This window comes from Mycteria americana, chromosome Z (assembly GCF_035582795.1).
Source record: "Mycteria americana isolate JAX WOST 10 ecotype Jacksonville Zoo and Gardens chromosome Z, USCA_MyAme_1.0, whole genome shotgun sequence".
NCBI lineage: Eukaryota > Metazoa > Chordata > Aves > Ciconiiformes > Ciconiidae > Mycteria > Mycteria americana.
This window is the reverse complement of record NC_134396.1, coordinates 11,479,034-11,494,890: the sequence shown is the minus strand read 5'-3', so window position 1 is coordinate 11,494,890 and position 15,857 is coordinate 11,479,034. Positions and strand designations below refer to the sequence as shown.

Here is a 15,857-nt window from a genome sequence, read left to right as displayed (position 1 = left end):
GCTCTACCCTGGTGGGAAGGTGGGCAGAGAGTGGGCGGCAGACCCAGATGGCAGCTCCAGGAAGAGGCAGCCCTGTCTCTCTGCGTACTGCACATGTATGCGTATATCTGCATATGGACTTGGAATATATGCTGCCCGAATGGCTGACCTCAGCTCCCCAGTGGCACAGCCTGCTGCAGGAACCTCACCGCTCCCCGCAGGAGGGACCAAGACGGCTGCTGCAGCCGCTGCTGCTCTCCCAGCACGCTCCCCTTCCCGACAGCAGCCAGCCAGACACCCTCACTGTGTCCTCCTCATCCCTAAGGTACCAAAACTTGGGCTTGTCTAAGCTGACAAGAGTCCTACTTCTATATCTGTGTACCTATCATACCTCTTTTTCCTTGACTAGTTATTTAGACAGAAAGGCTATTGCTTTTTTTATCCCTGCTATTTCTATGTAGATATTGAACTAGAAAGGCATTCTCATCTAGAAATTCATCCAAAGTCTAGAGACAAACCAACTGGTGAAAACTTAACACCCAACCCCAACAATTCCAGTGGTTTAGATCTTACCCATCATCTGCCTTCCGCTGAACATTCAGAACAAGATCACAGATACAAAGTTCATCTTCACCACAGTCTTTAATAAAAGGAATCTACAAAAACCAAAAACATTCCCTGAATGAGAGGGCTTGACTTTAAAATTATCTACAGACAGTAGAGTGCAAACAGCTTTGAGGTGAAGCACATTCTTGGTTTGCAGACAAGAAAATCCCTCTGAAGGCCATTAAAAACTGACACACGAACAAGTTAACACTGAGTAACATGTTACTACATGTCAACTGATCCATAAAAATGGTGCAGGCAAGTCATTGTTAACCCACAACAAATGTGATGTAATCGAACAGGTTCCATGTCTCTTTTATGTACTATTTTATTGTAGAATAAACTAACCTAAAATATTTCATCTTTGCCATCAACTAGAAGTTCACATCAACAGTGATGTGGCTCAACCAACATGCTTGTTATGCCGTGGCAGCTGATGTATGTATGTATGTATGTGTGTGTATGTGTGTGTGTGTGCAAGCCCATGCAATACAGACAAAGATATAACGGGAACCAGGGGAGACCCCCACAGGTGCCTGCTTTGAGCCCAGTCACTTAACTAGAATACCAGTTTTTACCTGCGTGCAGCTCTTTGGTGTTTCTGGGGGCCACACATTATGGACGTGTGTATAGCCATGCTATTCAATAGTAAGTCTGCATACTTACACTGTAGGCCACAGATGCTGGAGAATACGTATCAAGGACAGGGCTGGAGCCAGGATTTGCAAGGCCAATGTCAATGCGCAAACTAAGTGAATTCACTGCATCGGAAGGTTCCTGTTAAACACATGGTTCAGATGATAGCTGTCAGCACAGCAAACAGGGTAAAACTGGTAATTCTGTTGTAAATTGAGAATGCATAGTAAAATCATACTTGCTCTAAACCAGAAGTAACAGCACAAAGCTTCACTTGACCAAAATAATTTTGTGAGATTGCCTAGTGTAGGCTCCTCTTGCTAAACAGCTAAGTGCCATTTCCATGATAAAACTCATTTTTCTAGGATTCCTGGAGACTCTATTCATCACAGTCACTTCTAGGGCTAAGGAACATGCAGATTCTCTGCAGCTGCAGAAGCTGGTCCTCAAAAGCCACCACCAGGTGACTGTCATTCTCACCTGGCTGCAGAAGTCAAATTCCTATTCCACTCTGCCTTACCATCACAGAGAGCAGCTGGGCCTGAGCGACACTAAAACACAATATACCTCATGTCTCCTCTGTTTCTTAATACTGGATGAATACTCTCCTAGCCTTATGGCTCATGGCTCCACAAGGGCACTAAATGTGATCAACAAATCAAAGATACTTGCTTTGCAAAGCAGCGCAGGAATCAAAGTCCTCTACCTGACCCAGCATCATGCAGGGGGCTTAAGGCAGCTCTCAGGGCTGTGCTCAGTCTTTGGTTCTAGGAGACTTGCTTGTTTTTATTTTTTTCTTAGGTGCATACCTAGGGCTAGCATGCACCAGAAGTCTGCCTGAAATGTTGTTAGTTTGAGAGAAAACATTTGCATGTATGTCTTAATTCTTACAGAAGAATCTACTCAGAGGGAAATTAAAATCTACTGAAACTATGGACTACGGGCTCTGTGTTATGTCAGAGCTGAATTACATAATTAAGAACTGCCTCTTCTATCCTAAAAAGCTGTGCTGAACTTGACAGTTTCTTTGAAATCAGAATCTTACTAAGTATTTTCAGTTGTGGGGGATTTGAGGAATGTAAATCATTGAGTACACCATGCATGAAATTCATCTTACAAACATAAAATTAATCCATGTCTTCCTCTGATCATTTTTGTCACATAAGACTGCTTGCACTTGCACTTACCTGTACACTGAAGACATCATGAACACAATTCTCTTCATGACGTACCACAAGATCCCTCTGCATGTACCTTTCATTATTTTCTTTGAACAATCCTCTAGAAGTCACTCTAGAGGACTGGAGATCTGCATCCAATGTTGCATTGTACTTTATAGCTACAAGAAGAATAACAGTACATTTTTTGCTGAGTATGATTGCCCATGATCTCATTACTACTCTGCACATTACAGAGTGACCAGGCTTTCCAACCCACACTAAATATTTTACTTTTTTCGTAACTTGTTAAACGCAGAGCAGTCTCAAAATGATAAAATTTTCTCTTGTGTTTTCCAAAGCAGTCAAACAGGTTTAAATCCTGACGTAAGTCCTCAGCCACAAAGAGCACATTAAATGGCAATCAATCCAGTCTCTACTGCAGATGTCTGAGCCTGCAGCTCAGGCAAGAAGCCAGTCAGCAGGGCCAGGATTACGCTAGATAAAGGGGCCTTGCAACCTTATCCCTGAACTCTGAGGAGACTGTAAAGAATCTGCATCTTCTCTTCAATCACATAATAATTTCTGTCTTCTTCTCTTCATATTATGACTAATACGCTGTGGAAGTTCACTGTTATTTTATAGCTCACAATCACGAGCTCCTAAAGGCACTATACATAGCACGGAAGCAGTCCAACTGGTGTTATCCATGATGTGTATGTTTAACTAAATAGCTTCATGAGAGGCCAGTGCTGGTCTCAGAAATATTTGGTGCTCTCCTGTCCTCTGAAAGGAAGAGCTGCTCCCCACTGACACCTACACTGAGCCTATGGATTTTTTTTAATTTTTTTTTTCCCCCTTCCCCTGAGGAGAGAAGAAAAGTCTGCAGTCTGCTGTTGAAACCAGCAGGTTGAAAGAAATCAGCTTCTCACTAATGACATTTTCTGGGGTTTGTTGAACAGCAAGGATACAGCTCTTCTTTATACTGTTAATTCCTCACTTTTCAAAGATTATGGAGCCAGTGATGAAAGTACATCTTAAAAACACTTTCTCAAGCACTTAAGTTTTATACTGATTTTACCTTTCTTGACATTCAATCTAACATATCTTTAGAATTTCCACTTCTCATTTGAATAATGACTTTTGGAGAAATTAATATAAGACAAGTCATTGAAATACTCTTACCCACTTGATTATTTCTCTTAGAAGGTCTAAATGTAGCCTGAAAACATATTTTGACAGTTATTTCTGTGTTCTTGTTTAGCAGACTGATTTTCTCAGGTTTAAATGAGGCAATTATGGACACATTTGCGATGCTTTGTGACCTGAAAAATATTTTGAAAAGGTTACATGTGATTTTCAAGAGCACTGGGTAATGTAGAAGCTGTTGTCTATTACTATCTGTAAATGTAACATTGATTTTCTTGGTCCCCAATGTAAACATTTTTTAACGGCACTGGTAAAATTATTTTTCTTTGCATATAAGTGAATTTGTTGATACAGTAGCTTTCAGTAATAACAATAAATAATTTATCATGTCAAATTAATGGATAGTCAATGTCTATATCCTAATGCTCTAGTCCTTCGCTTAAGATAACAGAGAATGAAGCCATTGTCCTGTTTTCCCAGTAAGTAACCTTCTTCAGCTCCTTTAGGGAAGTTACTGAGCTCCTCTGGGAAGGCAAAGAAGGGTAATTCTTCATTTTAATTAATACTCTTATTTTTCAGAAAAACAACTTTCATGTAATTAGACAAGCTTTTGAAGACCAGTTTCAAAGGACCCTGCATGTAAAAACAAACACTTTAATCAAAAGTGAAACTCATTAATCAGACCAAATGCAAGAGTGAAAGAAAAATGAGCATCTTCATTAATCAAATCTAAATAAATGCTGGTACTCCAAGGAACATAACTGGCTTTAATGCAATTCCCACCAGCACCAGCAGCAGTTCTACTGTGGGTCGAAGGTCCAAACTGACCATTCATTTTTAATAACCTTGTTTCATTATGAAATAAGTAGCAATTCAGTGATGTTTTTCTTCTTATAATGGGGAGCCTCAGGTGAGAAGACAGGCGACAGATAGGAAAGCAAGCTGCATCTTAATTTAGATCCTCAAGGAAGTAGTGGAAAACACACAGTACTTAGGGAGGCAGAAGATTTGGGTTCTGTGAAGCCTTTCTTCTTTATTTTGTGAAAGCACTCAGATTGCTCTGGCAAAGGCCACGTGCCAGAAAAGATGGGTTTCTTGCCAGAAATAGGTGCCAACTCTCTTTCACTGCTCTCTGTCCTTACCCTGCAGGACAACTCTCTCCCCCAGATCAGCCTACCAGCCAGTAAAGGTCACGCAGGTTGTGTGGGAAGTGGTTTCATCTGTCTCAGGCTCAGCTATCAAAATTATACTGCGGCTGCTGAAGTACAACCTGCTGTTACAAATACCCTCAAGCAAGCCCCTCTCCCTGCTGCTGCCCCTTCCCTCTGGACCACATGCCTGCACAGCAGCAGCGGGCAGGGGTGTCTCCTGGCCCGCCCCGTCCCGTCCCGTCCCTGCCCGGGTCCCTCCCGGCAGCCCCCACCTCCCGGCTTCCCCCCGCGTGCCCTGGCTCTGCCCACCACGCTGCCTTGGCTTTCCACGGTTTGATGATACCTGCTTGAAATAGGTTTAGTCCAACGCTGTTTTTCAGCTAGCTACGAGAGCAGCGATGAGGCAATAAGTGTGTTAGCTCTGAACACAGGGAATGAAAGAGATTTTTGATTTGTTTGTTTTGCTGTTTAATTAACTAAACGCTTAACTTCCATCTGAATCAGTAAGTGCTTCCTTTAGAAAAGAGTTTACCAACCATAGCAGAACCACATTTCCATCAGCACCAACTGATACGTCAGTAATGTCATCGTCATCTAAGTCTCTATGGCCATCTACTGATCTTCCAAAGAACTGGAGCCGTTGTCCAAAAGCAGAATCTGATCCTAAAATTTTCTGGGAAAGAGAGTTTGGTTACTGAGTATTCCGCAAGCGTGCTCAAGTCTGTAGATAGCAGCCTAAGCAATGGATTTTCACTGATACTCCCTGTATACGCAATGTATTGTTTAAACAAAATGCTTTTGTGGATGTTTTCTCAGATGCTTTTAAGCACTTTTTCCTCCCCTGTTGGAGCAGACAATGGGCTAGATTTTTCTGTCTTGGGAGTACATCAACTAACTGACTGCTGTATGCCAGCTAGTACTTACTGGAAACTTCTTCCATTTCACATTGAGCAACTCAAAGAATAGGAAGCTTAACAGGACTTCTAACAAATACTTTCTGCAACCAGAAAGTCTGCATAGAAAGTGACATTTAAATTACCATTATATTAGCATATAGGATATACAAAGACCCTTGAAAGTCTTTTCCTTTAATACTACGTATTTATAATTAAAGAGCTGGTATTTATCTAATCTTCATTGCTGTACATCAACTGTAAAAACCTGAATAATGGGTGTCCAAAAATGTACAGGAAATTAGCTGACTGCATCTGCAGGCACCAAAAATTATAAGAGGCTCAGCCAGAGCATCTTGCAAGTCCTTTTCCTCTATATGCTTCAGTTATAAGCACCACAACATCAACTAGGGCATGCTGACAGCTGAAGTAAGGAGAGGCACAAAACTTCAAACAAGCCATAAGAATAACAGTATTCCTTTAAGAGGATGAAGCCGTAGCCAATTAAAAGATAGAAAATCCTTCTGTTTTCCTCTAGCATATCTAAAGGCACTGGGTACAGCATTATGCAACAAAGTTATTTACCTGAGAATATTTGGTACGTATAGTCTTTTGAAATCCATTGTAAATGTAAATTGCTCCAGAGTTTTGGTTTTCCAGTGGTGCACCTATTACAACATCATTAAAGCCATCCAAATCAATGTCTGCAAGCGTTGTGATCACTGATCCAAAGCGAGCATTTTCTGACCCCTGTGGACCTTCCAAGAGTTCTTGTTGATCCAAAATTCCCTTTCAAAAAGGAAAAAGAAGAGAAAGCAAAAACACAGCTATCATTGCACCAGATTAGACGTAGAAGCAGTATCTATGTGCATTGTTTTTTGTTTCTGTTTTCCAGTACATTCCCCGTGGACTGCTCAACCCTGAATTCCTTCCCCATTGTATTGCCCATTCAGTTTGCATTATGTCTCAGAGTCTTGGCAAGCATTACACAGCAAAATCAAAGCATGCTATGCAAAGCACTAACAGCAAATATAACCATATGTATGAAGCTTAAATGCTCTCACTGTCCTCATCTGACTGTTCTGAAAGTTTCACAATACATTGAAAAATACAGTTTCCAGTTTTGGATTACAGGTTTTTATGCAGAGGGAATGGAAATTATGTAACTGGACATAAGTCTTTGAAACAGAAATGGAATTTCCTAACTAAATTAATGCAAAAAACATGCGTCCAAATGCTAAACTCCTGACCTCTCCAGTGCCAATGAAGAAAGAAAGATTGGAGATCTTTGTAGTTAAATAATCACATTTACGCTAGCTTACATTCAGCTCTCTGGCAAATATTGTTCTCATCTTTAACCTCAGTTATCACGCTGTGCTTAAAATTTTAGAAATACCAGCTAAGTTATTTATTAAAAATTACTAGAAAAGTATTATTTGCGCAACATGGACAACTTGTCCAAATCCAGATTCTTTAAAAAAATAAAAATCATTCTTTCATTATTCTTAATTTTTAAGTAATTTTAAACCTAACATTTGACAAAGACTACATGTTATAAGGACAGTCTTCCAAGTTACTCAGTTTTCAAAACATGAAAAAAACCCCTTCATTTTTCTTTTCTTCCATATTTCGTGTATAATTCCACAGTCACAAAGACCAATGTCAGCTGCCAGCAGTGCCACTTCCAGCACCTCCATCTACCTTGAAACTGCCTTAGGGTACAGTTTCCTGTTGCTCCAGGATGATCTGACTGTGAGCTGCCGCTGAAGAGGATGGTCCTTCCTCTCTATTTATCTGATTGCAATTTACCTAGTAAAAAGGCCGTGTTCTGTTTGCTCTGATGGATGGCAGGTATTAATTTACTTTGCATATCCAGACATGATTGAGAGATTGTTCAAAAGTGCCAGAGGCCTCAGGACTGTTAATACAGATATTCTGAAAACACCTACTACAGGTCTGAATAAAAAACACAGTCAGTCAAGCGTCAGACAAGTAACATAGCTTCACTGAACAAAGGAGACAACATGAGTAACAGCAACCATCCAGTGTCATGTCTACAGAACAATGCAGAAAACTGGCAGAAGAGCATTTATTAGAACTGTTTTGGGAATTCTGTTAGGTGTTGAACAGATGTGCCAAAATCAAATGGCATACAATTAATTAGCAAAAGCCTCAGGCTAAGTTTTTCAGAGAAATGGTCAACCTTGCGTTCCATTCATGTACAGTGCCTAGCACAGTGCCTAAAACCGGGACAAGGGAGCCACCTAGAGCAGCAGCCCCCTGGTCACTAGTAGTGCTTAGCTGCTAACTTGCTTATTGACTCCATTTTGGTCTGTTCCAGCTGGCTTATTCCCAGATTACACGCACAAGCAGTTCTGGGGAAAGTTTGCAGCTGCTCCTGAAAAGCAGAATGGGCGAGATCGCACTGGGAAGGGCTCCATACGCAGTCCACTAACCCGGCAGGATTGGCACCATTTACCCCTGCCCTTATGCCACACCCCGGGAAAAGCACATGTTCCGTTTCTCGTTACAAAAACACTTGCAATATTTCTAACGCTTGGAAAAAGATACACTAAATAGTGACTTAGAGGCCCTGAAGAGGTCCAAGGCCAAAGGCTTTTTAGCATGCATGTGGCCAGTCTGCCTTGAAAGAAGCTAGGCCTGAGCGATGCTGGCTCGAGCGAGTCTGCTGCACCAGTCGGCGGTAGGGCCAGGGATCGCTCTGCTGATCGCTCTCTGATTTAACAGAACAGACACTGCCACTAAGTACTGTTGCAGTTTGGACTGAATTTTCCTTGGTAAAACTGTAGTCCAGGAAACAACAGTAAGTCCCTCCAGCCGCAAATGAAAATACCAGCACTTATCATGGACAGAGAGGCAGGAAGCTGACTCCAGCTTTGCTACAGTGCCATTCGTACCTTTGTGATGGAAAACATGTATACTCTCCCTTCCTCTTTCTTCAGGTCATTCATAAACATTGGTGCACTCACAAGCAGCACATCTGTCACAGAATCCCCGTTAACGTCCACTGAACACACCACACTGCCAAAGTAGGAGCCAATCTGAAATCAGCAGTAAGAAAGTCACGTTTTTATGAGGATTTTGTAAAGCATAATGTTTTAGCACCTGACTGGGAAAACTTACACCCAGAAATAGTCCAATACTAATGAATGAAGCTGCCCATTGGAATGAACCACTATATAACATACTCCAGTGTTTGAAGAATCATACTCTTACCGTGTGTCTACTGTTTCTGCCTAGTAGCTGCTGCTATGGCTTTACCACTGGGCAATAAGAATGCAAACAGAGAATAAGCTATGGGAGGTACATTTTTTATATTAAACTGTGCACATGAAACTACCCTATCTCTGATTTACTCTCAGATTTGTCTTAAAACAGACAAAACCAAAACCATCTAAACTCAGTGCTCTTTTCCAAATGGAGAGAAAGAGAATGAACTTCCAAATCTCTCTTTTGATGTCATCTACTTCACAACTTCTCAGGCAGAGTGGAGCTCACTGAGTCTCTCCCAATTAGAAGGGATGACAGAATGATACATTAAGTAGCTTTGTAGATTATCTTTTATCACTAATTGGATTACTTCCTAAAACACTGTTTAAGAATTACAGTTAACCTCATTGAAATAGTCTAGTGGTAGAGAAAAGTTCAAGTGGATTCTAAATGCATTGCAAGAAAGAGGAATTTTCAAAACAAATGCATTGCAATTTACTGCTGTGTCAATAAAAACAGATGCCTGCAAAATCTGCATTCATGACCAAAATATACTTGCCTGCTCGCCTCTCTGGGACTGCACAATTGCGATGTTACCATTGGTGTCAACATCATAAACCACTACTCTGCCAGTGTAGTTGGATCTTGGTGCGCCAGCAACAAAATAGACGGAGCTCTGAGTTGAGAGAACAGCAACAGAATAACCTGGGGAGAGAAGCCAACAGTTAACATGTGAGAGAGATCATTAACTACAAGTCGTCAGTTTGTTATCCATAAAGGCACAGAAGATGAGTCAATCTGGTATGTTAGTCGCAGAGAATGACGCTTCCAGACGGGAAGTTAAGCTGTCACATATGCATAAAGTTTACAATAGTCTTCTGGAGAGAACAGTGACACACATATCAAGTTAAAGCAGGTGTGCAGAATAGCATGGACAATAGTTTAGCCTATTCAGTAAAACGTAGACTACAAAAACGTCATGCTTGTGAAAGAGATAGGAAGAAGGGTGCAAAGAATATCCTTGGAATGAAGAAATAAAGAGAAACATGAGATGAACATTTGGGCCAGCCTTCAAACTGGGGAGGAACACCTAGTTCAGTGCAAGCTTGCAGTGCATTTTCCCACAGCTCACTAAACCACAGCCCAGTACTTTGGCTGAATAGAACAGGCTATATTAATAGCTTGTCAGCTGAAGGGCTTAGGTTGATTGAACTTCTTTGAACATTTTAATCCTCATTCCCATTATTCTAACATTATTTGCTTTCAGGCAACATCTTTTAATATCTGCAAATATTTTAAACATGTATTAGCACTATAAATCTAGCATTAGTACATATTTTACATTTCTGTGGTTTAATTACAGCAAATTTATTTTAACAGAAGAAAACAAAATTATCCTTTATAAAGGCTATAGCTAAACTGAGCAACAAAATCCCTATGACTGGGCAGAATATGCAGGTCTTTAGCAAGCTGCAGGACAATGCGAGGAGCACAGTCTAAAAGGATTATGCCTTGGTCATTACATATACCAGTCTAATTCAGATTTGTATTCAGACACTGTTTTTCTATGGAGCAAACATCATTGGAGAGTAGAATTTCAACAAGCAACAACAAAACAAGACTTTATTCTGCAAGTTAAGGCCACACGTTCTTAATACAGCAGACAGCCATTTGAAGTCAGAGGGTGCAGTGCAGAACGGGGGCCAATCTAGCAAGCTGTAATGTGCTAGCAGCCCTTCAGCTTGGGCTCCCCCAAGCTGGTGAGAGACAGCTGGTACGAGAGAGGTACAAGAGCTCTTAGTGGGGGACGGAAGGAGGTGGAAGGGAAATGAAGGGACATAAAAGGTAACAACATTGTTTGCCCCAAAAAGATTAAGCCCAATACTCTAAAAGTGCCTTGTGGAGAAGTGCTGAAAGGAAATGACCTGACCTTTGAAGAATTATTCTAGAAAAGGGAGGAATAGAAAGTCTGAAGAGGTCACACATGGAAAAGAGCTACTGCTCATTAGGTTAGGTTTAGATTTGTTCATTGTGTTGGATGCAAGTAATGCTGAGCCATAGGGAAAAGAGATGTTAGTTGCAAAAATAGCATCTCATTGAATAACTTCAAGGTTGAGGAAGTCATGGGTGCTTAATGTAGTAGCATTATTCAGGGATGAATGGCCAGCACAGGCATGTTGTAGGTTTGCAGAAAACATTTCAATGAACTGAGAAGACAAACTGAGTGGCTTTATTGGGTCACAAAAACATGCATCAGAAAATATATGGGGGTTATAAATAAGACCCCTGTTAAACTGCAGCAATATTCCTAAAACTATAAACTGAACTGGGAAAGGCCAAGAAAAGAGCAGGCACAGATGAAACGACAGCAAATCAATCAACTTCTCATCCATGTGTAATCAGGGAAGTACAGTCAAATACTAAAACAGAAGGTACCCATAATGATCAGTATGATACACTGAACAGCCTTTTCAAATCCTGTGACTTCTCATGTCTCTGTGACAAAGCCTGATTTTTTTTCAGCTTACCACATTGATATGAATAGAAGTTTAAAAACACAATAAAGATTTCATTCAATGAACTGTTGACCAATAAATAAAACCTTTTTGGATGCAAAATTCTTCTCATATTCTCAAATCAGTTCTTAACAGGAGTCTGGCTAGAGCAGAATTTTCCAAGTTCTTTAATATCTTAATAAAAGTTTGATACATTTCCAGATTTGTATTTCAGCCCCTTACCTAGATATGAGCTATGATTTCTGTCCTGTAGAATCTTCTCAAACACATGGCTTGGAAAGGTGGTGACTCTCTCTGAAGACTCCTGAACTACTGTTCCGCTCCAGTCATAGGCCCCAACAGCACCCAGCAGCAGAACATCCTTTAAAAAATAAAAATCAACATTTTAGAACTACCTGTTTCAGGAAAAGTGTGAGCGAAGCTGAAGTTACCATACGTAATTTCCTACATCACTATGTTTACGGCAGTGATGTATAGTCTAATGACTGCAAGCAGTTGACTGGAGCTGCTTATAGTTACCACTTACATGCAGGGCTTTACTGCCCTATTAAGAGGGATTATCACCGCTCTACTGCAAGAGGATAAGTGACTGCTTTATCTCCCAGGGCACTGCAACTCAAGGTAAAATGGGTTTATTTAAACACTGTGATCCTTTCCTAAGCCTGTCCACCCTGGGGCTGGGCTTGCCAAGTCTATGCTTTTATTCACTCACGATCCTCAGGAGACTGAGGATCACACAAACAAAACTGTAAGAAAAAGCTGAAGCCCCCTTTTTGACAACAAAAGCGCCAATAACAGCACACAAAAGCTGATGGAAAAAGACACAAATTTTCATTCTTTAAGTAAGGAGATGTCCTTGAGAGAACAGTTAAATCTAAAATCCAAATTAATATGGCTTATTACACAGAATACTTAATATGGAAATACTTAATCTTAGACTTGTACACAGAAAACAAACATAGTTTAGATTATTCACATTATTAAAATTCTTTACTAAACTGAGATACCATTACAGAAAACTGCAACAAAAATAGGATGTGTAATTTTCCTGAAGAAATCCCCAAATCTTTCTTAATTTTTGCCATTTCCTAGCATCAAGTGCTTGGTAAATTAAAACTTCGATTTGTGCAAACACAGAGGACTTCTAAACTATTATTTCATTCAGCTTTAAGGGCTATGAGAAAGAAACAGCCTTCCTGTATTTTCAGTTGAAAGCTGGTTGAAACACACTTGAATTTTATAAAGAGGACCTATTTGGTCAAGATAATCTTAAAATTGATTAGCGGGAAAAATATATCTATTATCCTTTCTAATTTCTAAGCGAAATATGCTTTAAACAAATATTATTAACTTTATAAATGTTAAACGAATTCTTTTCAGACTTGATTGATTTATATCTTGGTGTCTTCCTAGAAATAAACCAGCTTTACAATATGGTTTCAATTCTTCTGAGTTATTCAACTGCAAAATACTAACTTGGAGCAATTGAAATTTTTGTGCTACGTGAACTCAGAAATCACTGAAATCATTGGATTAACACATCTGAAAATCATTACACAAAAGAAACTGTTACTCAACTTCACATATCAATGTATATTTTTTTTCATTTTAGAGATATACACCACCTATTATAAGTAATTTTTGTGGTATTCAAGTAAAAAAAGAAAAAAAGAGGATAAAGAGGATAATTTGACATTCTCCTGCTTGTAAAAACTCTTAAAATTGGTCATTATGTTTTATTAGGGTTTTTTTGTTGCACTTCTAAGCATTCATGTCTATGTAATTACACCTATTTGTATCATTAAATTCACATACCTTTTTTTGTGAGTAATATGCACTGAAGCCCACCTGTGACATTTCCATTTGGAATGTATCACCTTGATCTGTACCTGGTAAAACAAATATTCACATAGGGTTAACCCTGTAGAACCACACAAGAGATCCAATCTTGCTGCCTCTGAGTGTAGCTATATAGGGAGTGTATGTTATTTTTTTCAAATCCACCAATTCTGCTAAAGCATTTCCAACCTTTACAAGCAATGGAAATCTGAGAGCTGATAAACTGTACAATATTTGGAGGATTCAATGGCAAATTGATAAGATGGAGCCACGATGCTATGAGTCTCTTCCAAAAAAAGGCAGATGATGATAAAGATGGCTTGAATCAGTCTGCGCAGTCTTGTCACTGTAGCTAATCTCTTTTTATGTTTCCTAGGAAGCACTAATAATACACTGAAGTTATGAGCTTTAATAACTGTATATTCACAACTTTCAAATAGAATATGAATGTTTATTGTCACATAGGACTTATAAAAACTGTTGTATTTGTCTTGAAAAATACTGTGACGTCCAGGAATATTTCCTAAGCTAGATGGATGGGACTCGAGTAATAGGAATTCAACAGGAGTACTCAGCAAAACCCAAGAGGGGGAGCTCAACCGGTCCCCTTGACTTGATTAGCAGCATGGGCCTGGTAAAGAATAGACGAAGGTGACAGAGAAGGGAAGATTTCATCCCGAGCACAGCAGGGTTTCAGCCATGAAAAGCTCCTTACGGAGGGCTGAGAGCAGGTCACAAGTCTCCCAAGCAAGGTCTAAATTTGACTTTAAAAAGCTGGCTTTTTGGGGGACGAAGTGCCTCCGAGTCGCCTCTACAGCACCTTCCTCCAAACAGTACACAGAGGACTGTGGGTGATGCTAGGGATGGAGTCTGGTAGATGCCACACAGATTGCATTACTGTAGCTTTTCAGTGCTGTAATCAGTAACCTCGTCTTCTGATTTGCTTTTTACACACAGGTGAATCTGACAAGCATAAAGATACCTTTACTCCTCCAGTGGCAATAGGTCCAAATACATATGGATGCATATGGACAAGCCCCCAGTGGATGGCTGAAGCCCATGACTTGACTGAAATTTTCAGCAGCTGGGGAATATTTCCCATAAACTGCAGAAACTAACTTGAAGCTCAGGCCCATCAGGGTGGGGTAGCTGGGGCAACACCTGTGCAAACCAGAGCCCTCCTGGGGAGCTCCAGCTGCCCCTCGTTTTCACAGTACTACACTAAGGTGAAGCTAAATAAAATCCTTAGTTCATCAGCTGGGAGAACGTGATCTAATTTTTCAGAGACAGTGAGTATTTTACCTTCTATACTAAAAATACGCTCTCCGAGTGTTCCTGCTTCTTCCAGTAGTGCAGCCTCAGATGACACATTAAAGAAATACTTGTCTGTTGGACGACTAGCAATTCCTTTGATTTCTTTAATTAAGTTTTTGGTATCAAGTTCATGCCTGATTAAGTATCCCAAAACCTTGGATAAAAAAGAACAAACATAGGAAGAGGGAAGGAAATCATGGTGTTACTCCATTTCCTTCTGTATTATTTGAGTAAATATTCTACATATTAAGAAGAAAAATAAAATTACCTTCATTCATATTACTGAATTGCTTAACAGACTGTATTCCTATACAAGGGACCATTCAGATAGGAAAAATACATAAACCAAGACAAAGGAGAAAACCACTGAAGTCGCTCAGGTAATACTGGTTTTGCTTTTTCAGCCAGTTAAAGACGACCAATATTTCACTAGTTCATAAAGATTAATTTCACCTAGTTCAGTCTCACCAGTGTAACAATGCATGCATTATATACAACTTATGTATAGAACATGCACTTTCATACAAACACAACAAAATGATCTTTCAAAAATCGCAATAATATATATAATTATTGTATTACTTACAGCAATGCCAAATCTGGTTATATTGTCTTCATTGCATTTACCTATCACTGTTTTCAAGTTGGAGCCATCATGTGATTCACCGTCCGTCACAACAACCATTACTTTTGTGGCTGTCGGACGTCCTCCTGATTCAGGTGAGAAGGCATATTGTCTGTTATAAAATATTGGATTTATCACATGTCAATTTATAATGGATGGAATTCGGTATATGTACTGTAATGACTATGTCCATCACTGACTTAGAACAAGGTGCATCTGTAGTGCTTTTTTATTTTTAAATTGACAACCTGCAATAAGAATTTTCCATTATGCTCCTGATGGCTCTTTGAGCAGCGCTTTGAGAAGAAGCTATCAGAAATGTAATCAAGAAAGTAGAAAAAAACCCAAACAGTACGACTGGATGGTATTTCTGATAGAAAGGTACATTCCAGGGAAAACAATATTTTTTTGTACAAATGTTTCTAAATAAAAAGGGTTATTTTGTCAGAACTATTAATGTTTTGTAATGCCAGAGTAACCAGGAATTGGCTCCACCAAATTCAAACAAAAGGGGAAGAGTATTAATAATAGTACTCAATACTACTGCAAATATCGACTCCATAGAAGGCTGAGTCTGTTCCTAAACAAAATTTTGAAGGCCATTTGATTCAGCACATATTTTGGCCTCGAGTCCTGTCTTTGATTCAACTGCAAAACAGCATCTTGCTATTGAGAAACAGACCTGGTTTGTACATGTATTCAGTCTCACAGCACATTGTTTTAAGTTTTCCCTATTTTTCATGCTGCTGGTGCTGCAGTGA

The 15,857-nt window shown here is 39.7% G+C and overlaps 1 protein-coding gene across 2 annotated transcripts in view; it reads right to left on the bottom strand.

Annotated features, from left to right (window-relative positions):
• The window catches only part of ITGA2 (integrin subunit alpha 2), a 70,364-nt gene that overhangs the window by 20,375 nt on the left and 34,132 nt on the right, over nt 1-15,857 (bottom strand). For both annotated transcript variants that reach the window (XM_075526476.1, XM_075526475.1), the window contains 12 exons: nt 15,058-15,208; nt 14,460-14,625; nt 13,134-13,207; nt 11,541-11,679; nt 9,362-9,507; nt 8,490-8,633; nt 6,157-6,360; nt 5,215-5,351; nt 3,564-3,703; nt 2,409-2,560; nt 1,252-1,362; nt 553-635 (listed from right to left, as the gene is read on the bottom strand). In XM_075526476.1, coding sequence (XP_075382591.1) covers nt 553-635; nt 1,252-1,362; nt 2,409-2,560; nt 3,564-3,703; nt 5,215-5,351; nt 6,157-6,360; nt 8,490-8,633; nt 9,362-9,507; nt 11,541-11,679; nt 13,134-13,207; nt 14,460-14,625; nt 15,058-15,208 — 1,647 coding nt within the window. The remainder of the gene's footprint in view (nt 1-552; nt 636-1,251; nt 1,363-2,408; nt 2,561-3,563; nt 3,704-5,214; nt 5,352-6,156; nt 6,361-8,489; nt 8,634-9,361; nt 9,508-11,540; nt 11,680-13,133; nt 13,208-14,459; nt 14,626-15,057; nt 15,209-15,857) is intronic.